Source organism: Haematobia irritans, chromosome 1 (assembly GCF_050003625.1).
Source record: "Haematobia irritans isolate KBUSLIRL chromosome 1, ASM5000362v1, whole genome shotgun sequence".
Lineage (NCBI taxonomy): Eukaryota > Metazoa > Arthropoda > Insecta > Diptera > Muscidae > Haematobia > Haematobia irritans.
Genome location: NC_134397.1, coordinates 157,711,639 through 157,739,154, shown reverse-complemented (window position 1 = coordinate 157,739,154; position 27,516 = coordinate 157,711,639). Strand labels below are relative to the sequence as shown.

The following is a 27,516-nucleotide window of genomic DNA, read 5'->3' as shown; positions in this document are numbered from 1 at the left end:
TTTCCATTCGACGTTTAATATAATGATTGGTGATGTGGTGTTATAAATCTGTTTTTAAGAGCAAATGAAAGAAATTTACGAATTTGTTTAAAAAATAAATTACTTAACCAACTAGAATATCAAATAAACATCCCGACACAATGTATAATAATCCGAATGCTGGCATAAGGAATCGTAAGTGGGAAAATTGTAAGGAAAACAAGGAAATAACGCAAGTACATCAATGAAATTCTACACCCAATTCGAAGACATTCATCCTTCTTATGGAGCACATTGAGTTTGTTTGTTGAGGTGATGTCTATTAGAAATCATTGGCATCAAATAAGTTCAATGGGCCACTAACAGGAGGATTGTTTCTTTATTTACTGACTCTATCTAGAAAATCCTTTTCTAACGTTATTTGTTCAAAATAATGATGACGAACACTAACCACCCCCTCCCAGCCTATATTGTTGCTATCAGTTTGTTGTGTTTTTGTCTGGCCTCTTTTAGTTTGTGATGTGTTTTGTTGTAATCGATTTGGAGCGTATGTATGAACCACACACAAGACATAATGCATACGCTTGTAGCTTGCAAGTTTCCATTGTTTCTTTGCCTTATCTTCATCATTAGAGGGAATTTCTTTTAACGTTTAACCGAATCTTTTGATTTTGCACTTAAGCATCTGGTCCGGGACGTAAGATTAAACATGTGAGAGATGTGAATGCGATGGGGCCTACGGCACCAATGGCCACCTCATCACCATATATGCAACCAGCCGGTGGACCGACAGTTTTAGATCCAATGATGGGAGGAGGAATAAACAATCAGGCGCCTAGTAATTTTGGAGTTCCACCTCAGCAACCAGCAATGCCCGGCGGTTTCAATAATGGCGGCATAGCAATGCCAAGTCAAAATTATGGGTATACCGCTCCCTCTCCTCAACCACCACAATATACTGGGGCTTCTATGGGGCCTCAACCTGGTGCTCCGTTTATGGGAGGACCACAGCAGCCAACGGCCGGACAAATGCCAGCAGGCCAATTTCCACAATTTGCTATGTTCCAACAACCCATTGTCCAGGACATGGCAATGCAGTATGGTCAAAAATTAGCCGATCAAGGAAAACAATTGGTGGAGAATCAATTCACTAAATGGGTTCCTGTTGCGAAGTTAAAATATTACTTTTCGGTTGATAATAACTATGTAATACACAAATTGCGATTATTATTTTTCCCATTCACACATAAGGTAAGTACATATACATTCCATTCCTCATTGACTTTTCCCGACTTCGTAACTTTTCTCTTAAAAAGTAGACGAACCAAAAAGAAATTACTTTGAAAACAACTAGCGGTAAAACAATTTAAGTTCCCTTAATAATATTTCTACTTTATTTTGGTTTTAAGGATTGGTCTCTCAAATATGATCAAGAACAACCTGTACAACCGCGATATGATATTAATGCTCCCGACTTATACATACCCACAATGGCTTTTATAACATTTGTCGTTGTGGCTGGCCTTATGTTGGGTTTACAAAATCGTTTCTCTCCCGAAGCTCTCAGCATACAAGCATCAAGTGCCCTGGCATATTGTATCTTTGAGTTGGTTGTATATACAATCACAATGTATGTGGTAAATATAAAGACGAATCTAAAAACATTGGATTTAATGGCATTTGCGGGCTATAAGTTTGTAACGATTGTAGCTTGTCTGTTGGTAAGCACAATGTTCCATGGTTTTGGTTACTATGTCGCTCTGACGTATTGCAGTTTATCATTGGGATTCTTTTTGGTAAGTTTTTTTTAGAAAATAACTAACATATCGAAAGTTGTTAATGCTTAATTCGTATTACTTTCCAGTTACGTACTTTGAAAACAAAGGTATTACATGAAACTTCGCCAACAGCTGCAGGTGGAGCCATTAATTACGATCCTTATGGAAATCCCCAGCAATTGGATTACACAGGCGGCCGAAAAAGAAAATTGTATTTCCTTTTCTTGGTTGTTGGTGGACAAGCTTTCTTGTCCTTTATATTATCGAAACATTTATATTTCCCCGATGCGGCCACATTAGAAGCTAGAAATTTACAATTTTAAGTAAATACTCCATTTGGTGTTTAGTTTAATTTCATTAATACCATCAAATGATTTTTTTTGGTTTCTTGGTTCTTTGCACGTGATTCCTTATGTACCAATTGTCTCAGTTGTAGTGAACACAAACACACTGATTTATTGGCTAGGAAAGTTAGGACAAAAACTTATACAATCTAAGACTAAATAAGCTTTGCTTAACTTGATATCCTTCCAAAATCTGGTTATTTAAATTAACAATAAAACAAACCCTTATCGATAATAACTTTGTCAATTCAACGGATTCATTTGTTTGGTGATGTAATTAACAGGAAAAATATATAAATTTGAAAACATTAATTGTAATTTAGTTTTGCAAAATATGTATGTATGTGTATGTATATTTTCTTTAACATTTATTGTTTCAATTGGAAATTAAAAAAAATAATAATTTTTACAAAAAAAAAAACTGAATAAAACAAAATATAGAATAAAACCTATTTGAATCTAAAGGAATGTATATGATTAAAAAGGTCCTAGTATCCCACGAGAATCCGTAAAGTAGAGCTTACTAAGCCCCCGTAGACCTCCTTTGCACAATTGTAGGTCCCTACCATATTACTGAAATTTAGAGCGACATCTTGGTGTCTGAAAGCGCATAACACATGCTTTTGGTTATTTATTTCCACTATAATACCACATGACTTGTATATTGAGAATCGAACTGGAATCTGACATGTTTTAATTAGTTATTTCGTCATTAGTTTTAAGGAATAATTAATGACGAAAGAACTATTTTCTCCATTCTATTTTCGAGTTTGTTGAGATTTATTAAAATAACACAAGAACAACAATTAGTATTACATATTTTTAGGCATATATAGAGATGTCCTAATCGAAAATCGATAACAAGTTATCGCTTTAATTTCTTATGACCGTTGCTTCAGTAGATATATTTAAACGCAATTGTCTACAACGAATACCTCTTCTTGAATTTCACAAAGTGGGTTGATAGTAAGCAGAAGGGAACAAATAAATCAAACATTCGTGCATATTCTGGTAAACACACGTATCACCTCTTTCGTGCGGTGTCACACTTAAGAGGTGTTCTGTACTCAATTTTACACCGTTATAGACCTGAAAGATGTACACGAACATTTTTTCTGTGTACAGCTATCGTATGCAAAGTTAGAAGATTTTTAGCACAGATATATAACAGATTCTAAAAGTTTAACGAGTTTTTTATATATTCTGTACGAAATACATTTAAAAACACCATCTAAAATAAATTTCTTATGACCACATTCTACTGCAATTTTAAAATGCATTGCAAAAAACTCGACTGTTTACATTTTTCGATCAAAAGACTGAAAAATTGTCTTCATGAGAGAGTCAGAACAAAAATCATCATTTGCTAATAACGAACATGCAAATGAGTAAGTACAAATTTTATTATTTATCTATTTTTATACCCACCACCATAGAATGTGACGGGGACATAATTAATTTGTCATTCCGTTTGTAACACATCGAAATATCGATTTCCGACTATATAAAGAATATATATATTCTTGATCAGGGAGAAATTCTAAGACGATATAAGCATGTCCGTCTGTCTGTTGTAATCACGCTACAGCCTTCAATAATGGCGCTATCGTCCTGAATTTTGGCACAGATTCGTTTTTTGTTTGCAGGCAGGTCAAGTTCGAAGATGGGCTATATCGTTCCAAGTTTTGATATAGCCCCCATATAAACCGACCTCCCGATTTGGGGTCTTGGGCTTATAAAAACCATATTTTTTATCTAATTTGCCTGAAATTGGAAATCTAGAGGTATTTTAGGACCATCAGAAAGTGTACCGAGAATGGTGCCTATCGGTCCATGTTTTAGTATAGCCCCGATATGGACCGATTTCCCGATTTTGCTTCTTGGGCGCCTAGAATGTGTATTTTCTATCCGATCTAGAGGTATCTTAAGACCACAAATTTGTGTGTAGAAAATGGGGGTAACGGTCCATGTTTTGGTATAGCCCCCATATAGACCGATTTCCCGATTTTACTTCTTGAGCGTCTAGAAACTATATTTACAATCCGATTTGCCTGAAATTGGAAATCTAGAGGTATTTTAAGACCACAAATTGGTGTTGAAAATGAGGTGTATCGGTCTATGTTTTGGTATAGCCCCCATATGGACCGATTTCCCGATTTTGCTTCTTGGGTGTTTAGAAACTGTATTTACAATCATATTTGACTGAAATTGGAAATCTAGAGGTATTTTAAGAGGTGTATCGGTCCATGTTTTGGTATAGCCCCAATATAGACCGATCTCCCGATTTTACATCTTGGGCTTCTAGAATCCGTAGTTTTTGTCCAATTTGCCAGAAATTAGAAATCTAGAGGTATTTTGGGACCATAAAGAGGTGTGTCGAAAATGGTCCGTATCGGTCCATGTTTTGGTATAGCCCCCATATAGACTGATCTCCCGATTTCTTGGGCTTGTAGAATTCGTAGTTTTTACCCAATTTGTCTGACATTTTAATTCTAGAGGTATTTGAGGACCTTTAAGAGGTGTGTCGAAAATGGTGAGAATTGGTCCATGTTTTAGTATAGCCCCCATATAGACCTACCTCCCGAATTTATTTCTTGGGCTAATAGAATCTGTAGCATCGATATAGATCGATTTCACTTTTTGAGGGTATAGCAGGCGCACTCATCATAAAAATTGCTTGTAACTGAAAGTAAAATTTTCACATTTTACTCCTCGTAATCATTTAAATAATGGCGGTAAAAATCTACAGATTTAATATTTCAAACCATTTATTTATTTCATCATTTACACGATATGTTTATGATTTCTCTAAAACTCAAACAATATTGGTTTTTATAAATCCAGAATCTGATCTAGTCTTCATAGGTAGAGTCTTTAAATTTATCTTCGGGAAGCATACTGGTTGAACTGATCTGCTTGGGAGAATATCTGTCATCAAACCCCCTGAAATTCTATATATTATCAAGTAACCCGCTACGACGAAGAGTTTTCAAAGTAAACTATGTATTATATTTGATTCTTGGTGGTGAATATTTAACATTCGGCCCGGCCGAACTTACTACCAAATGGACCGGTAAAAATAAATGCGATACAGATTTTTGAGGGTCTAAAATACCAGTATATTTTTACATTTTCGGGCAAATCGGATAAAAACCACGGTTTCTAGAAGCCCAAGGAGTTAATTCGGGAGATCGGTTTATATGGGGGCTACACTAAAACATGGACCGATTCACCCCATTTCCGACATACTATTTGTGGTCTCAAAATACCTCTAGATTTCCAATTTCAGGCAAATCGGATTATAAATACAGTTTCTAGACGCCCAAGGAGTAAAATCGGGAGATCACTCTATATGGAGGCTATACCAAAACATGGACCGATACACCCCATTTTCGACATACCTTTTGATGGCCCTAAAATACCTCTAGATTTTCAATTTGGATAAAAACTATGGTTTTTATAAGCCCAAGACTCCAAATCGTGAGGTCGGTTTATATGGGGACTATATCAAAACTTGGACCGATATATCCCATCTTCGAACTTGATCTGCCTGCAAATAAAAAACGAATCTGTGCCAAATTTCAGGATGATAGTGCCATTATTGAAGGTTGTAGCGTGATTACAACAGACAGACATGCTTATATCGTCTTAGAATTTCTCCCTGATCAAGAATATATATACCTTATATAGTCGGAAATCGATATTTCGATGTGTTACAAACGGAATGAAAAATTATTATACCCCCGTCACCATTCTATGGTGGTGGGTATAAAAAGAAATATGGAATCTGAAAGAAGCGCGACATGGGATTTTTTTTTTCTTTTTTTTTTCTTAAACAATCTTTTTTATGTGGATTGCACAATTATATCATTTGTTTCATTCAATTCACAAAATAAATTTTATATAAACTTTTCCATTGTTCACATTATTTCGTTTCAAAAAAATAAAAAAATTCACATGATCCAGCCTCGACAACAGTTTTTCTGCTAATGCTGCAGAACAGCTAATACCGGCTGTGATGCATAATAGAGGTGTGCACGTGACACGAAATTTTCGTGTCGCACGAAAATTTTCGTGACTCACGCGTGAGTCACGCTGACGGCAACGACGTGAATGTGCGTGAGCGTGGTTAACCAACCAAATGTCGTGCGTGAGTCACGAAAATAATATCATCGTGAGTGTGCGAGAGTAACGAATTTCGGAAAAACACGCTCACGAAAATAATCGCGCTTACGAACATAAAATGCTTACGAGTTGAATTAATTTATAATTTTAGTGACATCCTAGGTGGTAAGTTTTATAAAGCACTCGATTTTAACCATATCCATGATTTCAGTCAGGTTCTATAGGCAAATCACTCAAAAAATTATTCGTGAGTCACGACATTTTACGTGAGTCACGATATTTTTCGTGAGTCACGACATTTAAAAGATTTTCGTGCGTGAGTGTGCGTGAGCACAAATTTTCTTTTCGTGAGCGTGAGTACTACCAAAAAATATCGTGAGTGAGTGTGCGTGAGCACAATATTACTCACGTGCACACCTCTAATGCATAACCGAACAGGGTCCTAGACAAATAGGGATAACAAAACAAGTCGAGTTTAAGTGCATGTACAGTATGTCAAGAAAGTGTTTTGACAATAGGATAAAACTTATGTTTTGTTCCAAAATTAAATATAATTTAATTTTAAAAAATATTTTATTATGTATTTTGCAAAGTATACATATTTTATTTTTCTCTAAACGAATTAACAACTCGATTTTTACTTCAATTATTTCTGGAATTTGAAATATTTGGCAATGTCAAAAGACTTTCTTGACATACTGTATGTCGATATTAGATGGAGAAGATTCCATTGCTGTCCTCAAACTCGTCAATTTGGAAAACCATGAAATTATTGCTATAATTCGTCCTCGATTTTATTCTAAAGTAAATTTAGCACTGCCGAAGCCTTCAATTAAATTAAACAACTTCATATTTGTAATAATTTTTATTTAAATTTTATTATTCTTTAGTCTCTTTTGTTGTTGTTTTTTGCTATTTTTAAATGTTTGCAAATTTATACCTGTGTTACTGTTTATATCTCATATTTTCATGCTATTGGTTTATATACACATATTGATTTTACATTATTACTCTGTTTTTTTATTTTTTTTGTTTCTTTATTAATTTTTAACACTATCTTGCATGATTCATTACACGTTCACTTGTTTTATTTAAAGTTTAACATTATTCCAGATTAAATAGTAGTTTTGTTGAATTATATTTATGTATGTTATGATTCAGTAAATATAAAATATATATGCATGTTTTGTTTTTTGTTTTTTTTAATTTTAATTTTATTTATTTCATAGATATATAGTCAACGTATATTTAAATTTAAGAGAGGAAATTTTGTTTAAGTAGAGTTTGATAGAGAGGGCATGAAGAGATATTTTTAATGAATGTTCAATGTAACCATATTCAACCATTTACATTTATAAATTATGTATTTCTTTTGCTATTTTAAATAGTAAAGTATCGTATTTTACATTAAATGTAAATTGCAATTTTTAAAAAATTACAATAATAAAAATGATTTGTAGTTAATTATGTCTATATATACTTAGAATAGGTTATGTTCATATTTTGATAGTGTTACATACATACAAATGTGTTTATATAAATTTCAACATAAAACGTTTTTAAATAAATATAAAAACAAGTACGGTTTCTTTGCATTTTAAAACTACTTTGTATATACATAATAAATAATTTTAAAAAGTCGAGTTCATGAAAGCTAGCAAGAAATCATTATGGAGATATTAGATGGATAACAAAGATTGTGATAGACGATGTATATTCAATAAAAAAATGAATTTTGTTCGAACATAAAATATATTTAGGGCCGGTTTCTCAGTGTCTTGTTATTAATTATCTTGTCGATAAAATAGTTGAACACATACAAAAATCTTACTAACCTGTGATCTATCCTCCGATTCAGTACTAATCGGAGAATGAGAAACTGAAAAATTACTCTTCCCTGCAATAAACTTAAATAATAAAATTTCAACAGCAAAAACGGGGTTATTATTCAACGATGAAATTAAAGAAATTTCAACTATTGAACAACCATTGATGCAATGGTCCAAAAAAGATAAAATTTACAGAGCAAAATTTTCTCTTCTATGATGAGATTTAAGCCCGTATCGTCTCCTGTATTGATTTGATTTACTCATACGGTTGCCACTCGAGCCAAAAATAATCTACCAAAATTTGGGGAAATTTTTACCAAAAAATTACCAAAGAAAAAAAATTAATTTATTTTGCAAAATTTTATATATATGAAATGTTGTCAACCTTTCTATTTATTTCTATAAAACTGTTTGCCAAAATGTCTATTCCTATAGAAAGTCTTGTCAAAATGTTATTTCTATAGAAACTAACTTTTGTCCAAAATTTTATTTCTATTGAAAATTTTGTCCAAATTTTATTTCTATAGAAAATTTTGTCCAAATTTTATTTCTATAGAAAATTTGTGAAGTACCTCTTTGTTGGAGCGGAATATTTTGCAAAATCTATCAAAACATTAAGAGTTCTACCAAACAGTAAAAAATCTACCATTTTTGATAGAATTCTACCGACTGTGGCACGACTTACGCGTGAGTCACGACAATTTCGTGTCACGTGCACATATTTTACTCATGCTCATACATACGCACGACGGGAAAATCTTACTCACGCACGATTTTGTTTGGCAAGACACGCACACTCACGAAAATGTCACGATTCACGCTTGAGTCACTAGAATTTCGTGTCACGTGCACACCTCTACTGCAGGCATAAGAATCTAAAATTATGACAGTCCATTTAACAACAATGAAAAATAATCCGAAAGAACTAATGAGCATGTTTGCTAATACCTTATTTACCTTTTAAGCTAATATGTACACAACATTTTCTATAAAATCTCATCGCGTACTTTTCCAGTAAAAACTAGCAAGTGTACATATTTTACTCTCTTTGCTTAAAATTGCCGAAAAATATTCGAACGGCATGCAGTAACTATTTGCACATTCAAATTTTCAGCTTCTAAAACATTAAAAACAAAAAATGGATCGTTTTTTAACTTCCAGTTGTAGTTGCGGAACATGTATATTGTTCTGGTGCTTTGTTTGTTATCAACAACCAGCTTATTATGTTGTCACTATTCCGGAACAACACTAAATACGAAAAAAAAACAACCAGCTGTCAACGTATGCTATGGCTTGCAAGATTTTACCGGGGAAAATCTCTCTACCTGATAACTTTTAAATGTAGTCCGGATCTTTTTTGCTGGTTTTTTGGTGTAAACGAAGAATTTTCAATGAAAATTTGTGATAATTATCAAAAAATGTTCGGTTTCTCGAACGGAGCTTATATTAAACGCCAAATACTATAGTGATAAAAGCCGGTTTGACCGGATTTCGTGAAAATCCCAATTTCGTTGGACCGGTGGAACCGATGTTTTGAAGGCTTAACAACCGGCTTTCGGTTTTTATGTTTTGATTTTAAAATTTCCAATTTAATACCAAATTAAGGCAAATATGTCTGGGTATTTAAATAAACTCCCAGGAAAAAAGCGTCGCCAAAAAAGTAATGAAAATTTTCTTTTTGGATCGGGAAGTGGTGCAAAATTGACGCAGAAGCGATGAATTTAACATGGGCTTGTCATAGGACTGAAGTCCTCCATTTCAACAGCCGGTGCACTGAATTTGGATCACTTCTTTAGGTGTGATCCTAATCCAATGTTTTGGATGTAAATTAAAAAATTCTGTGATATTTTGTCAAATAAATAATTTTTATAATTTTTAATGGATTCTAACGCTTGTCTGAAACGTTTGACCTCAAATATTTTCAAAAATTCACAATTTTTTCAGATTGGATTTAACATTTTTTCGACAAAATTTAAATAATTTGTATTATTTTTTAACCAATTTGAAACAAAAAAAGTTAAAATTACCCATTAAAATATGAAAAAAGCATGTTATAAAAAAAATGAATGAAAAGAACTTCCTGTGTAGTCAAAATAAAGAGCATCATTGGGTGTACATCTTCTGGAAGTGATTTTAAAGTTGTGCATTTGGAAGAACTTCAAAATAGGTGCAATGTTTACTTGAATTAAAACAAAATTGTGCCAAACTTATCGAATAATTTTTTTTCGTAATTTTTTTTATGGCAATAAAATAATGAAAAAATCAAGATGGCGTATTTTTATGAAAACCAGTTAAACCGGTTGTGTCGGTTATTTGTTTCAAAAATCATTGTCCACCGGTTTTGGAAAAAACACGGGGTTTTGATTAGAGTTGGCTGGAACTAAATGAACTGGATCCTCTTTCATGAATGAACTGGATGAACTCTTTCAGCTCCTCAGTTCCTTATATTCATTTCGTTGTGTACTCATTCCATTTCTTTCGGTCTTTATGACAACAGCTCTCACTTAAATTGAAGTTGCCAGATATAAATAAAAAAATTGTACAGCAAAACCTGTACAATTCGGAAGAATATTTTCCGCAATAGAAACATATCATAAACGAAAGGCGAACTCTTTTGGTCTAAAGTCGGCAAAATAATTTTTTACATAGTAACTTTTGATTTTCTCTGTGAAAAAATTTAAACACGATATTTCTAAAATAAATGTAGATCTTTGTATTAGTATTGATCTCTGAAAATTTCTCTACAGAGTTATACCATTATCTAATTTTAGTCCCAAAATCTTTATTATACAAATTAATGTTCAAGAAATTTGATTAAATTCTTGTGAACTTTTATGTTTTACTTAAATTTAGTGTTCATGTGTTTTATTTTCTTGCGGAGCTAAAAGAAAATGTCAATATATGGGATTCTTTAAGCACTTTTCCTTATCCGGATCCGAAAGGAACTGTGGAACTAAATTATGGAACTAGTTCCTTTTTAGGAGCGGATCTGAAAAGATCGATCACTTTAGTTAGCCGGGATCGCCCAACTCTAGTTGTGATCACTCTAGTAAGGACATTACATACATTGCAGTAATATAAATCGAATAGGCTGGTTGTTAAAAACCTTTATGAAGATTCATAAGGTCTATTTGCGGTTCATGCCTAGTCTGTGAAAAAAAGATGAAGATAAACTTAGTTTGGTTGTGGTAACATTTTTGTATGGTAATATTGTATCCTTGTAGGTTGTGATTTCTTGTAACTATCTGATCTCTAAAAATTTAATGGTAAAACTAAATTAAAAAAAAAAAAAATATAGTACTTAAAAAACTAATCAAACAATTTAACTACTAAACTAACAAAAACGTCCATACAAGTATTTCAAACAAATTTAATTTCTCTTACAATAAAAACGCAATCTTCATACAAAGCTACACATGTAGTATATCTACATTTTTTTAAGATACATCAATTTGTCACAAAGAAAACTTAATAGATTAGATTTGTTTTTGTATTGTTTCTTTAGAATATGATTTGTTTGTTCTGTGTGATTTAATGTCGATTCCTTGGTGATTTTAGTTTAGAAAAAATATTTCCACGAGTATTGCTTTTCGTTTTTTTACTCAACTTCAATAAATTTATTTGTTTTCTTGTAATTACAATACTAACATTTGAAAGGTTATTTTCTATGAATTTATGTAATTATTTTTTTTTTAATTCGCTTTGTATTTTTTTCTTATTCCAACATTTACTAAAGTTTTCATATTTTAATTGAAACACTTTTTTGAGATTGATTTTTTATATATATGCGAATTTATCTTATGCACATAATAAACGGTTAAATTAACTATAAGGCAAAATTATTTAGGAAGTAACGATTAATTTTTAATATAACACATACTTAGTTTAATCATAGACAATTATAAATATACACAATATTAAATAAAGACATAAGCAGAGTACTATGCTCATGTTTCAAAGTGAAATCCAAAGTTTGCATTTTTTAGTTAGTTAATAGATTCTTTCATTGCCTTGCTCTTCGAAGTGTTGAAAAGATATTGTTTGTTCGTTTTGTTTTTGCAATTTTATTTCTGAAGATTTTCACCGTGAGCTATGAGCATATTCTTTTTGAAACGAAAATTTAAATTTAACTTATTTTTGCAACCTGGAGATTCCACAAATAAAAAAGGACATCTTTGGTAGTTCCCACAAAAATGTTGATGTTTTAATTAAGACTTGCTGGTAAATTTTTGGAAAACATAATATTTCAGGGGTTATCACATCCAGAAACCAACACCAACCAATATTTATGTTGATATTAGGACCATATCGCCATTAGAAGTGGCACCTTTTCATAATACTATAAATCCCCTTGGGATAAATATCGTTTGTCTTCCACAATTTTATAATACCTGATGGGCATGGCAGTTAGTATAATCATTCGTTTGTTTCATATATTAGGAACGGATTGTATAGCTATCGAGTTGAGCTTCGACAAACCGATTATCGTAAAAAAAGTAATAAAGTTTAGCAGCCGAAATTTAATTTTGAATCCAATTATTTTAGACAGATTTTATCGCCAACTTTGACCAAAAATAATTGTTTGTGGTGTTTTCAAATCTTCAAAAAAAAAAATGTATATGCGAATCCTAAATTCACACCACCACTGATCGAATACAAAAAAATTTCCTGAAAATACCTGACGGAGGAAATACAGAGGAGGACCGTATCTTCGTTCGGCAGTACGTTTACGAATTTCCAACAAGCTGTACAAGCTGTACAAACTGGTCCTAGTGGGAACTCGTTACTTGCGGATTCTGATAAACCGCCAAGGAAAGGCTTTTATCAGGCCTTGTGGAGAAGCTCGAGACAATTGCGAGGGTAGTCAGTGTGACGACGAATGTCGCTCCGCCCGTTTTCCGCTCCAATGAGCTGTGAATATTGTTGTTTTATTACACTTTGATTTATTTGTTATTGCGAACAGGTCCGTGGCGACATTCGGAGTGCTCAATTGGGGGACATGAAACCCTTCATCTTGTCGGAGGAAAGAAAACTTAACTATGTACATGCCAACAATAATATGGTATTCTATCTCCCCCTAGATAAAAGATGAAAACGACTAATGGTGACAAGAGGACGAGTGGATCGAACAGAGCCGGAAGAGGCGGTCGAGGCCAGGTGGAGGACAGCGGGAATGTCATGAAAACCAAGGCTTATTTCAACCATCTTTGGTAAGAACGGGAGATCGAGAACAAGATTTGCCGTTGCCAGGTGCTGCTCCGGATGATAAAGATCCTGCGCCAATGAGGAGATCCGCGTCTTGGCCACAAACCCCACCAAAAAATCGTTCCGTGGAGGTCATTGTGCCCTCTTCCGATAACGAACCGGAAACATAATTTCGGAACAGTGATCGACCCAGTTCGACCACAAATCATGAGTTAATGGCGATTTTCGAGGTTTTGTTGCAAATATATCTATACCTGAAAACCAGTATACCAATGACAAAAATTCTTCTCTTTTGGTCGCATTTCGATTTTGTTCATATTTTGTTAATTTGTCGAAGTCAACTTACAATTTTTTAAAAATTGTTCGGTATTACAAATGCCCAAGTAATTCTCTTCTTTTGCATATACCTTAGGACAATCTTTTGTTTTTAACCAATCACTCATTTCAATGCAAATTACTAACTTTTTACAATTTTAAAAGTTTATCTTCTATCGAGGTCATAACCTCGAGCTTGACTAAAACCAAAGGTATAGATAAACACAGGTCAACAATCCACATTATAGAATAGAGATTGATATAGAATTCATTTAATAAAAACAATAAAATGTTCTTAGAACGATTTATGAAATAGGCAAAGTTTTATCAAAACATCACAAATTAAAAAACGGAAACAATTTCAAATATAATTTTGAAAGACTTTATCGATTTCATTTATACGAGATTGAAACAAAAATAATTGTATTTTACATTTGTAATTTGTAACACAGTGGAATCGTATGTAGATTTTTATAGTTTTTTGTTTCATTTTCCACTTAATTCTATTTTCTTTTTTATTTAAAAATATTTAACAAAAAGGAGAATTTTGGAGAAGAACTATTACATATATATTTTTTAATGCATGTTTATGATTTTGCTCTACATAATTTTGCATTTTCATTATCTAGTGTTTTTTGTTTTATTTTTTTTTAAGTTTTTTTTAATTATCAAAAATAAAGGAATTGTATAAAAAAAGTTTTTTATAAAAACTGTTTTTAGTACTATTTTCTATTTTATTTAGTTTATTTGTTTTTACACTCTTTTCTCACCTGTGGTTAAAGAGAGACTATTTCTTGTTGTTGTAGTTGGCGCTAAATTTCTCATTGTTGGAGTGATTATAGTAGTTGACAATGTTATTGGTGTTTCTAAAGAACAGGAGGGAGTAGTAGTTGTTGTTGTTATTGTAGAACTAGCGATAGAAGTTATTGTATTTGGAATATAGTGATTTAATTTCTCTAAATTTTTATGATACTGTTGAATATTAATTTTATCGAACTATATTACCGTGCCGCCAGGCGGCGCTGTTTGCGTTGGTGATAAATGTTGTGGAACATTCTGTAAAGATAGAATTAAAAGTTTTAAAAATTAAAAATAATATCAATATTGTTAACGGTAATGAATAAATCCAAAATATGTATAAATAGACAAAAAAATCTTTTAAAACCTCCAAAAGGCTTAGCTTCCTTAGTAATTTAGGTGTTTTAGCTGGAGAGAAAAAATTGAGGCGCTCGGGCAAATTTACGTACCTTGTCAATGGAGCAATTCTTTGCCATTAACCTTTGGATGTTTTTATATACAGATTTTTGCTCTCCTTAGAAAAAACGTTAAAAGTGGGAAAATATGCACAGGACCCTTACAAGATACTGCCTGGTGTGTATGTACCAGTCCCAGTTCTGGTCAAAACGCATGGAAAGGGCCGGTCACTACACTTTAGGACATGACTTGGACTCATTCCAATTCATGTCCTAAAGATTAATATAGGGCATATTAAACTTCTATATGGACTTTTAAAAATTGCAAAAAACTGAAACATCGGTACCAATCCTGTAATAGGTTTCTCAGTGCACCATTTTCCGTAGGAAAGGTAATAAACTGAATAATGTTTAAAAAATTCGTAAGAATTTCAATAATAAACAGATGTTTAAACCGACACCGTAAAATATAGGCAACTGAGTCAGTCCATACGGTATGTATTAGCTATCAACTCCCCAATGTTGTAAGGGTGTACCTTCCCAACGTTTTCTATTTTAATGATTAGACGACTCAGGAAATAGATGGTAGGTTGGTTGCTTGGCTATAGCCGACATTCCAGAGAAATAACAATTATTTCTTTCGATCATAGATATTAAAAAAAACCCCACTATTCCAAATGCTGACATAAGCAAATTCTATATTTTAATTTCACAATCCATTATATTGAGTATATTCCATATCATCCATATCAGTGTTGCCCAGTGTTGCCAGTATTTTTCTGGCTCTTGTCCCCAAATTATGATATTTTAGTCCCCAAGGTTAGGTTAGGTTAGGTGGCAGCCCGATGTATCAGGCTCACTTAGACTATTCAGTCCATTGTGATACCACATTGGTGAACTTCTCTCTTATCACTGAGTGCTGCCCGATTCCATGTTAAGCTCAATGACAAGGGACCTCCTTTTTATCGCCGAGTCCGAACGGCGTTCCACATTGCAATGAAACCACTTTGAGAAGTTTTGAAACCCTCAGAAATGTCACCAGCATTACTGAGGTGGGATAATCCACCGCTGAAAAACTTTTTGGTGTTCGGTCGAAGCAGGAATCGAACCCACGACCTTGTGTATGCAAGGCGGGCATGCTAACCATTGCACCACGGTGGCTCCCAAAGATCCCCAATTTAAATTGAAATTCCTCACAAAAACCCCCAATACATTTTTGACAAGCTTTTTTTTGAAAAAAAAAATATTTTAAACATTCAAGTAGTAAAATTGGGTGGTAGACACGTTACCAAAGATGGTAGAATTGTACTAGAAATTGTAGATTTTTTATTGTTTTGCAGAATTTTTGATTGAGAAATAAAATTTTGACAAAATTTTCTATAGAAATAAAATTTTGAGAAAATTCTGAATAGAAATAAAATTTTGGCAAAATTATCTATAGAAATAGAATTGCCAAAATTTCCTATAGAAATAAAATTTTGTTAAAAAAGTTTATACCGAAAAAAACCCACAAAACTCCCCAAATTTTTGGAAATTCCCCACCAACTCCCCAACTCAAAAATTTCGTCCCCATTCAGGAAAAATATCACCAATTTGGGGAAAATCCCCAATACTGGCAATACTGGTGTTGCCCTTACTATAAAAATTTAAAAAAAATACGTTATTCCATTAATTCATATGATTTTTAACTTACTGTTGAATATCCTGGCCTAGCCCATGTGTAAATAAAGCCATCCTGACACGCTGTGAGAAAACAATCCTCACGAAATATTAAAGCACTCAAACGTTCATGGGCAATCTTCTTACACACCAATGGTTCTAACAATGGACATTCATCGAATCTTGGACATGCTGGCGTTCCAATCAATTTCAATGGATCATATGAAGTTATAATTGAGTTGGATGTTGACGATGGCGAACCGTTTGACATGTTATGTGACAAGGAGTTGTGGTGCTGGTGTGACGATGACTTGCCCAACTTAAGCGAGCCAAAACTATGCGAAGAAGTTGATGTCGAATTGGCGTTTGTCTCAATTTGTGTTGAATTCGCCATATGCTGATGTAAAGTTGAGGAATTATGATGATTATACGATTTGAGTAGACTCAATGTTCGACGATTTTGCCGTGTACTGCCACCTTCTAAATTCAGTGATTTCTTATCGGATGTATTTAGAAATGACAAATTTGATAATCTCTGTGTTAAGGAGTTAAATGCTGATATACCAGAATCCGAAGATTTACTGCTGTTTGACGTTTTGCTATTATATCCCGATGATGAGGAGAATGTGTTAATGTGGTTGCCCGTGATGCTGCTATCAACAGAATCAGATTTTGTAGTGGTTATACAATTGGGAAATTTTATTGTTGCTCCACTGCCACCGCCTACAGTGGCATTTGAGTAAGACTTTGTATTGGCTTTCGTTGAAACGGACGCCGCCGTAACGGAATTGTCCTCTGGCGGAGTATTGGCATTTGATGATTGCGATGATATTGTACAATTGGCTGTGGAAAATTTACTAGAACTACTATTACTATTTTGTTCTCCTGCTGTTGTTTGTTGGGGCGTCGTAGTCATTGTATTTGTTTGTATTTCTTTGGTAGGACTGCTACAGTGTTGTGGTTGTGGAAAATTGGGATGGCCTATGGCTACGGGTCGTATAACTTTGACACCATCCACATCAGTGCCGCCATTCATAAAACTAGTATCATTGAGATTTGAACTATTCACCCGCTGCCTCAGAGACAATGGATGTCGTAGAATATCCTCTGTGATATCCCACAGACAAATTTGGGTATCTTGACTAACTGAACCCAAACGATAACTTATGGCCAATTTATCGGGAGCCAGAGATGAAGCCTCAGAACGAAATGACGCCGACTGGGGCCGTTGTCTCGAATGAATTGGCGTTGAATTTTTATCATGATTTACTGCTGCGTATGAATCATAGCCATTGGCAGTAGACTGATCTCCAGCTGGATACCGTGATGACGTATATTCCAGTATTTGATTCTCATCATCTGAAAAATCGCCACCATCCCATGATGTATACGATGTGGTGTAGGGATCAAATGCCACTACTGAAACCCACGATCTATGGCCCTGACCTCGGGCAACAACTCGTCGCTCATGAAAAGACCATACCGTAACCAAATCATCCTCCCCACCAACTACAATATATTTGCCATCGGGCGACCAGCATACACACAAAAATCCACCAAAATAGGAACGCGCAATACCCAACAATTCCATTGTGTCGTAATGAAATACTCTTAGAAAACCATCTTGAGATACTATAGCTAAATTTGAACCGCATGGTGAAAAGCAAAATTCATTTATGCAACAGTTCTCGGTATTAAAGGTCCATTTGTAGAGGGGATTTCTACTGGATTTCGATTTGCAGGTTAATATTGAATATCCATCCCCCATTTTAAAGGACTGATAAACGGGAGCAGTCGGCGGACATTGTAGATTCTCGTTGTACAGATACAAGTGTCCCGAGGCATGTGAAGCCAAAAAGAGGTTTGGTGAATTTGGCAGCCATTTCAAACAGGTCACTTTGGTTTTATCGATAAGACGCTGAAATAGTCAATGATAGTTTTGTGAGTTTTCATTTTTAGTTTTCAATTGGAAATGTGTAGAGGTACTTACATCTTCATTGTATAATTTTCGATATTCTCGAGGACCCGGCTGTGGGGAGACCAATTGTATTTGACCAGTTGTAAAACCTACAAGTAAGGGTGCGCCTGTAGGTGTTGCTGTCGATGCATTAAAATCGTGACAGCTAGGATTTGTTCCTTTGTAAAATTTTCTATCAATTGGTTTACTTAGTTCCGCTCCCTGGAAAGAGGATATAAAAAATATTAAACAAATATAAATTTTAAATGTGTATAGTTAAACTAAATTTTGTTCTAAATCCAGTGCCTATTGATTGTATAGTTTTATGCACAAATGTTTTAAAAACCAATACAAATTTATATTTCAGTGCTACTCTTTTCATCTACAGTCATATCATCTTTTATTTACACACAAGGAAAAGCAATTTTATACATAGCTATGTTAATTAAATGCCTGTAAAATATAGAATGATATGAACACATACACGCGAATGTGTGAAACTGAAGTGTATGTCGTTTCTATGACAAATGACACCGAGATATAGAAACCTTCCACAAAACTGCCTTTGTCACTTAAATGCAATCTTCATCAAATTCACACATCTTCTTTGGACTTTTTTTTATTATCATTGAGTAATATTTGAAGAACAAACAACAAAGACAGTTCTACACGTTGCGAATAAGGAATGCATTCAAGAAAATTCAGATCCCTATGATAATATATTCTTAAAAAAATATAAACTTTTTAAGAATTTAAGGTATTGGTTAAAAGGAAAATTGTAGGGATTGTAATCAGAAACGACGACGCCACTATCAAATTTTGGATCATTAGTTCGCATAAAAACTCTCTCACGTTCCCCGATTGAACTTAAATTCGATATTCAATTTTTTTCGTTTAAAATTAATTAAATGATCTTGTTCACTCTTAAAAGTTGATTTAATGATATGACTCGATGGATCCAATGGTACACACCAGAGGTCCACCTCATTGGGCAAATGGAAAAATGTCATTTTACTATGTAAGCGAAATTTTCTCACGCACTCGTCTCTATTATTTACTATGAGAACTGCAATCATCATAGATATGATAAAAAATTATAATTTTGAAATTCATTTCGCAAAACAAAATGACAAGTGGTTCGGATGGAAGAAGGCTTTAGGCATTTGTATCGGATAGGGGTGTAATAAGTTTTCATTAAAATGGTCTAACAACATATTTGTCTACAACCTTCAACGATTAATGTTGAGGGAAAATAAAACCGTATATGAATATTCGTTTCAGCGCCACATACATATAGGTGCATACGAATACAAAATTTGCGACATAGCCATAGAAATTTGCCAAACGGGAAGAGATAAGAAATTCTAACTTTAACCGATTTATATAAAAATCGACAAAAATCTTCTGAATCTGAATTTTTAACTAACTACGTTTGGTGATCTTTTCCCTTTGACCACAGTGGTCACATTCTCTCGAGGAGCAGTGTGTCCATTTTTTCTAGGCTATATATTGGGCATCCCAAACACATTTTGCAATATCCGATTAATTATCGGATGGAGGACTACAAGATCTATCTTGTATACAAATCTAAATGCTCATGTTTTTCCATACACTTGGACACATTTCTTTCTGTTTGGGAAACGATTTTTACACCAATCGAAAGCTATCCTTTCGGTGTATTTTTGGTTAAAATTTGGATTTCCTATCTTTTCCTGTTTGGCCAATTTACGACAAATTCTATGGAAGTTTATATCACAAAAAAATTTGTTTCGTCTTTGTATTATTCAAAGAATTGTGTAGTTTTTGGGTCATATATGGTCTAGCGACTTGACTCTTTATGAAATAAAAACTTTCACATATAGGTGGCTCTGAAATGAATATTCGTATACAGATGATTTTCCCTTACAAATTTGTTTGGAAACAGGACAAGTTCAAAGCAGAGCTACATTGGTCCAGGTTTGATAACCCATACCCTGATTTGATTCTTCGAGGATCTAGATGCAGAAATTTTTATTCAATTTGTCTGAAAATCGAAATCCAGACGTATTTTAGGTCCCTACAGAAATGGGCAAAATTTGGTTGATATTAGCTCAAGGTATAGTATAGCCCCCATATAAACGATCTCCCGATTTGACTTATTGAGGGCATATATGGCGCAGTGTAGATTTGATACTACAAATAGGTGGGACCAATATGATAAATATCGCTCCCTATCAGAGACCGGCAAACTATATGTACATATTTAGATATACAGAAAATACACCTGGCATAGCGAGTATGTGTACTGATATGCAGGCTAATCATATAAAGCATACATTATGGACCGCATAGAAATCCTGCGAAAAAATGTGTCGATACAAGATTTATTCTTCACATTTTATTTTGATTTTTTCGTAAAGAGTAAGTTCCAAACAATAATATTGCGCGTTTAGTCTACAAAAAAATATGGTTGACATAGATCCATATTCTGATATAGCCCAATTTCATGATTTCGGGGCAAAAAACGCAGCAATTTTCATCCGTTTGCCTGAAAATTTAAATGGAATGGAAAGTGAATAAAATCGTTTCGCGACGAATGTCTGCGTTATTTCATGCGATTTCTTACTGCAGTTTGAAAAGATGCGATGTTTTGATCACGTAAATAGATGTGCGTGTATCGGTTCATATTCTGTATATCCCCATTTTGCCCCATATTTAAATCCATAATTCAAATTTTGATATGACCCCCATATTCAACGGTCTCAGAATTTGACTATTTGAAGGCATAGATACCGCAAATATCGTCTAAATTGCCTGAAACTATAAAAGTAAAATTTCGATTTTACTTCTAGTAAAATTTCGATTTTACTTCTATTACACCTTTGAGTTTCACTGTAAAAATCTAGAGAATTTTTTTCATCCGATTTTTCTTGAAATTTGAAACACAGTGTTGTTTTGAACACACAAAAAAAAATTAACGAAAATGTTTCCAATTAAAATTTTATTAGAGTTTTAAAAAATATTTAATTAAAAATTTAATTGAATCAACCAATTTTTTAATTGAAACAAGAATCAATCACAAAAATTAATAGTATCAATTAATGTTTTGATTGACCTTCAATTAACTTTTTTAATTGATATTATCATTTCTGTGATTGAAGACATTTCAATTAAAAAATTAATTGGATCAATTAATTTCGTGATTGAATCAGAATTTTTTTGGTGCACGTAAATAGATATGTGGGGTAAATCGGTCCATATTATGGTATATACCTCCATATTGCCCGATCTCATGTAGTGATTTTAGAGTAGATAAAGCCCACTATTTTTTTATCGGATTTGGCTAAGACTTGAAATTAAAGTATTGCCGAAAAGTAGATATAAATACAAAGTTTGCGAATTCGTAAACAGAAGAACATGGGGAGATATGTATTTCCCAATTATATTGGTTATACATAAACTTGTACTTCTACATGAATATTCTAGATGACTACAATAGAATACACAAATATTAGAAATGCAGAGGAACAAATGGAATAATTCAGTTTGTGTCTTTATTTAGCTCCAACAATATAATTTTTATACAATTAAACCGGTTTAACGGCTGTCATGAAAATTTTTTGTTTTAAGATGCTGAAATGCTACATTATTTTTTTAAAGCTCTTAATATTGATAAATTCTGCACAACGGTCTAGATTAATAATAAAATGATAAAAATTCGTTTATACGTTTTGTTTTAAAAAAGAATTCAAGTAGAATTATTATGGCTATCATCAATCTTGTGTTAATAAGACTATATCGTCTACAATCTTTTACAGTGAAAGTTAATGTTGGTAAATTGCTGGTCGCATTGATTTTGGCTACTGTTTGATTTTTGTTTCTATTATTGATTTGTGATCGAGCGCATTTCCTCCCCATTACTCTTGTAATTTTTTGCCAATAAATTAACTTAAGCCAAACAAGAGCTCTTTTATTCTGAATACTATTTAGTTTAGTTGTTCATTTTATTTCCCTGCATTTTTTGTAAAATGATAAGATAAACTCCCCGTATGGGTATGATTGAATAGTATACATTCATTCATATATAGATTATTATTTGCAGTCGTTAGATAGATAAATAGCATTTTATTGTTGGTTGAATTTGTAACAATAATGAATGTAATGTATATCAACAGCTTCCCTTCATAACAATCGAAATGTGTCTCAAACCAATACAGCAAAAAAATTATGCAATTAATTAAGCAATATATTCAAAATATAAAGTTGATGAATTGGAGAATTTAAACCAACATTAGCAAAATTGGCTTAATACACAGACTTTAGACTGTATAACCTTATGCAAAAACCCGCGGGCTAATAAGCACAATTACATTAATGTACAAAGCAAATAATATTTGGAAAATTTTCAAGAAAACTTTTATTAGCATCTGTGCCAGTTTTTTTTTGTTAAAAAGTTTGTTTTATATGTAAAGTACAATTTATATAGCCAATACGAGGGAATTATATGCAACTATTCAAATTGTTAAAACTAAGGGTGGTCAAGGTGACTATTTGACATCTAAAATAAACCATAAAATGAAGAAATTTAAGGCCTCACACATTGACGGATGAACTAGATCGTGAAATCGTCCTCGGCTTAGACGAAAATCCACTTTGTTATAGGGTTTTTTCTTTGACAAGCATTGTCACTATTGTCTCTAGTCATTTTTATTTGCTTTTAAATCGAAGAATTGCAAAGTATTGTGTTAAACCCGCCAGTGGTACACAGAAAAAAAAATTCACGAAAATTTTTCCAATTAAAGTTTTAATTGAGTTTTAAAAAATATTCAATTAAAAATTTAATTCATTCAACAAATTTTTTAATTGAAACAAAAATCAAACAAAACAATAGTATCAATTAATTTTTTAATTCACCTTCAATTAATTTTTTTAATTGATATTATCATTTCTGTGATTGAAGACATTTGTTTCTTATTTTTTTCTTATTTCCATTTATTTAAGCAATTCAAAACCTTTACAGGGCCAAATTAACGAATTACAATGTACTACTCTTACGGACATTACAATATTATATAACATTACAATATTTCAATTAAAAAATTAATTCAATTTAATTTTTTTTTTTTAACTTTGACACTTTTGTGTTTAGTGATATTTTCGGAAACTTTGATCCCACCTCTCTTTAAATTTACCGACCTGGCATAAAATCGAAGAAATGCATCCAATACTATAATTTTGATCATTTCTTCCCTCTCCAATCATAGTTTAATAAAGCGGTCAATTGTGATGCTCGAATATATGCAAATAAATTTTTCTGTTGCAGGTTCTCCCATGAACTGTCAATTTCAAGGATCGATTTACGATAACACTGAGAACAAATGATACTTGGGTTTATTTAGAATCTAATTTGAAAATCATAATTTCATAGAAATTAAAAAGAAATTGGAATTAGAACTTAAAATTCATTTAATTCCAATGTTTTCATTATAAGAAAATATATAATTTTCTTAAAATGAGGGAGCAATCTTTTATTGCAAGTGACTGATTTTTTTTAATCGAACGGTCCCGCCCCTTCCGACCGTGAGGGCCTCGTCCCCGTAACTTGGGGCAGCGTACACACCATGATCCGGACCATAGCGGGGTGGAGGCAGATTGATGTAACCAGCTACAGAGAAGGACTCATCAGCCGGATATATTACATCACAAGACCAAATACTAGGTTATTAAAAAAAAAAAAAAAAAAAAAAAAACAAAAAATGTATTAGTTATCCAAATATGCTATCTGGAGCGTTATTGAGATCATATCTGGATATATTGGTATCATATTCAATAATTTGTCGATTTCCCCATTTTATACGTAGTTGTTAGATAGAGTATACCAACGTCATATACTTAAATACGTAAGAATATGATGAACCGTGAAAAATTAGGGTACTCCAAAAGCCTAGCGTCAATTCATGACTTTGGCGATAGAATAATGGAAAGATAACAAGGGAAGGATGGTAGGCAAATCAGAGGAAATGCTATTGAACAGCAAAATTAGCTTTGGTCTCGATTAAATATAAACGTGTCATCCTCTACGTATATCTTCTTGGAGTTTTCATTTCCAACAGACATCTATGAGGGTTACATTTTTCACTCCGGGATTAGAGAAATAAAACAAATATTGAAAATCAAAAATCGTTTTATTGTTTTTTTCAAAATATAACCCCCCAATAAGGTAAGTATACAATTTTGAACCATTTGCCACTCTGATTGAGGTATCTCCAAACGCATCTACCTCTTCTGCATACACACAAAAAAATTTCACGAAAATTTTTCCAATTAAAATTTTAATTGAGTTTTAAAGAATATTCAATTAAAAATTTAATTGATTCAACAAATTTTTTAATTGAAACAAAAATCAATCACAAAAATAATAGTATCAATTAATTTTTTAATTGGATCAAGTAAATTTTTCATTGACCTTCAATTAATTTTTTAATTGATACTATCATTTCTGTGATTGAAGACATTTCAATTAAAAATTAATTGGATCAATTAATTTCGTGATTGAATCAGAAAAAAATTTTTTTGTGTGTATGTTACACTTTAGACTACGATTCATCACCGGCTACGATGTCATAGACGTGTTTCGAAGCACCGTGATCGTATTATTGGAGCATTTCTTTCGACCAATCGACACGATTCTTTTTTGAGCGATTGACAAATTGTGTGGGATCCAACGGGACCAAATATTTTGACGGTCAAATGTTCATGAAATATTGAATATATATGCTAATACCTAAGGTTTTCTCAATAACGATAGGTCATATGACGATCTTTCGATGTCAGCTGGAGCACACTGAAATTTCTCTTTGCTGTACTTGTCTTTGCTACACTAGAATTGCCTAATTCCGGCATATAAAAGGCAATCTTTGTATTTAATAAAACTTTTAATAATATTAAATAAAGATGTCCAAAAAAACATTTCTATGTTTCTAAGTTATACTCGTATAGTGCTAAAGCAATTTTATACACTACCCTTTATACAAGTTACCCGAACATTACTCGGAACGGCTTCCTGACTCGGCTATAGTAAGGTGCATTGGGAGTCACCGGTTCATCAAACCCAGTGTCGACCGAACAGGAAAAAGCTCAGAAGTGTCACCTACTTCTGAGCATTGAAAAGCTTAAGTAGTTTCAATACAATATGATACGCCGTTCGGACTTGGCTATAAAACAGTACAGCATCCAGTTATAGGAGAGAAGTTCACCACTATGGTATCAAAATGCACTCAAACTATTAAGCCTAAAATAACGGAATGTCACTATACCTAACCTAACTTAGGGAGGTACCTCATCCTTGAGATGAAATTAGAATCAGACTTGTAGGATTTATTGCTATTTACTGATATTTACCGAGACATACAAAACATTACTATTCTATTTTTTATGAATTTTATACAGAACAAAAAATTAATAATACTCACCTTTTTGACACCGCGAAAAGCATAAACATACAATTCACGACCAAAATTAAAGCAGATGCGATCACCTCCCAGTACCTGATTTGTGGGCATACCATTTTGATCAATACCACCATTTCCACTTGCACCAATGCCACCGGATCCATTCATCATGGTATGCATAGACATGCCCGCACCCAAGCGGGCATCCATCGACGAAGGTACAACATATTGGGATTGTGATGAAGTCACCGGACCATTTAATGAAGAAGAGGATTGTAAGCCATCGTAACTATCATTTGTGCCAGCACCCACGACGCTGTTACTACCTGCATTTGAGGATGAATTTCCTGCGGGCAAAGACCGATTGTTTGTACCATTTGCAGAATTCGTCGCACTAGCTGTGGCCGACAACGATGATGATCCGCCTCCAGCTGGAGGGTTTGGCAATGTCACAATAGAGACACGTACCTGTGGCGAGCTCTGATTATTAGTGTAGCCCACACGATTAGGTCTGGAATACTCCGAGAGGGTTAGAAGTCTATAGGTACCCTCTCGCGTGATAAATTGTGTCTTCAGGTCATCCTTGACATTGGGATCTAGTTGTGTTGCCATTACGGCAACTTTAGTATGTAATTTTTAATTTTTATTTCCCAAGCCCACCACCTTTTGTTATTATTTTTCTTGTGACGTCGTCCCAGATTGCGTATTTTGGCCCCGTGGGATGTCGCCTGGTTGTTTAGACTGTAAGCCAATTTTGTTTTTCACTATATTTGTTGGTGCAATAATGGATGTTTGATAGATCTGCAGGTTTATCTTTTAAATTGCTCCTCAATAAGGGAGTTGGCCTTTTTAAAGCGCGTTCACTTTTAGGGTGTTTATATTGAATCTATTTACATTATTATTCCTTATTATTAACCAGTATGTTGGTTATTTTGGCATTTAATTTTTCTAATTGTTTTTTTATTTTATTTATGTGGTTATTTCATGTTCTTTTTGATTTGACAAATTACACACATTCGCAGCGAATAGAAAAAATTGCACTTACACACATATAAAGTAACGCACATACATTTTAACACATTTAAAATAAATTGGAAGTGGTGGGGAGAGAAAAATCATCACACACATGACCGACCAACCAACAAACACCAAAGGAATGAATCCGAATCTTGTTTTTCTATATTTTTGTTGTTTTTCACGGGCTACTATATGGCAAGTGGGTGTGGAGATATAATACGAAATTTTGCGTAATTTTCCTAGCGATATCTCGATTGGAATCTTCCCGGACAGTTATTTATTCACACGTATATCCAAATCATGGGCTGTTTTTTCTTTTCTATTTTTTAGGTTTTTATTCGGTTTTTTCTTGTTACTGCTGTCCGTCAAAATGAAAATTTTGATGTTTATTAAAATTCAATACATACACCCGTTTCTTCTTCACGAACTTTGTGTTTATTTATCATAGATTATAAATTATAAACAACTAATTATCTTTTCAATTTCAATGCGTGTTGCTTGCATTTTAACTACCCTCGGTTAATTATATTTGATGTTTCTCAGATAGATTTTTTCTTCTTCTGGTTTCTTGATTCGGTTTCTTCTATTTCGTTTTTTTTTTTCAACAGCTGATTTAAACCAGCCGCAAAATAGATCTGGTACAAAACAAATGTCAGATTCCCATATCAACCTTGTTTTTAGTCAA

At 33.2% G+C, this 27,516-nt stretch overlaps 2 protein-coding genes across 3 annotated transcripts; one reads left to right on the top strand and one right to left on the bottom strand.

Annotated features, from left to right (window-relative positions):
* Nucleotides 1–2,565, top strand: Yif1 (Yip1d-interacting factor 1). 2 transcript variants are annotated; one of them, XM_075292019.1, is made up of 4 exons: nucleotides 1–189; nucleotides 662–1,230; nucleotides 1,389–1,775; nucleotides 1,844–2,565. In XM_075292019.1, exons 1-4 carry the CDS (start codon nucleotides 141–143, stop codon nucleotides 2,078–2,080), a joined length of 1,242 nt encoding a protein of 413 aa, XP_075148134.1. In that variant the 5' UTR covers nucleotides 1–140; the 3' UTR covers nucleotides 2,081–2,565. The 2 variants fall into 2 exon arrangements, with proteins under 2 accessions (XP_075148134.1, XP_075148135.1); XM_075292020.1 differs by having other exon boundaries at nucleotides 3–174.
* Nucleotides 2,566–7,078: 4,513 nt separating this feature from the next.
* LOC142222073 (WD repeat-containing protein 20 homolog) lies at nucleotides 7,079–27,422 on the bottom strand. Its single transcript, XM_075292018.1, has 4 exons — nucleotides 25,836–27,422; nucleotides 18,418–18,606; nucleotides 16,462–18,345; nucleotides 7,079–14,631 (listed from the first exon to the last, which is right to left on the bottom strand). The coding sequence occupies exons 1-4, from the start codon at nucleotides 26,424–26,426 to the stop codon at nucleotides 14,572–14,574; spliced, it is 2,724 nt and encodes a 907-aa protein (XP_075148133.1). The 5' UTR covers nucleotides 26,427–27,422; the 3' UTR covers nucleotides 7,079–14,571.
* Nucleotides 27,423–27,516: the final 94 nt, after the last annotated feature.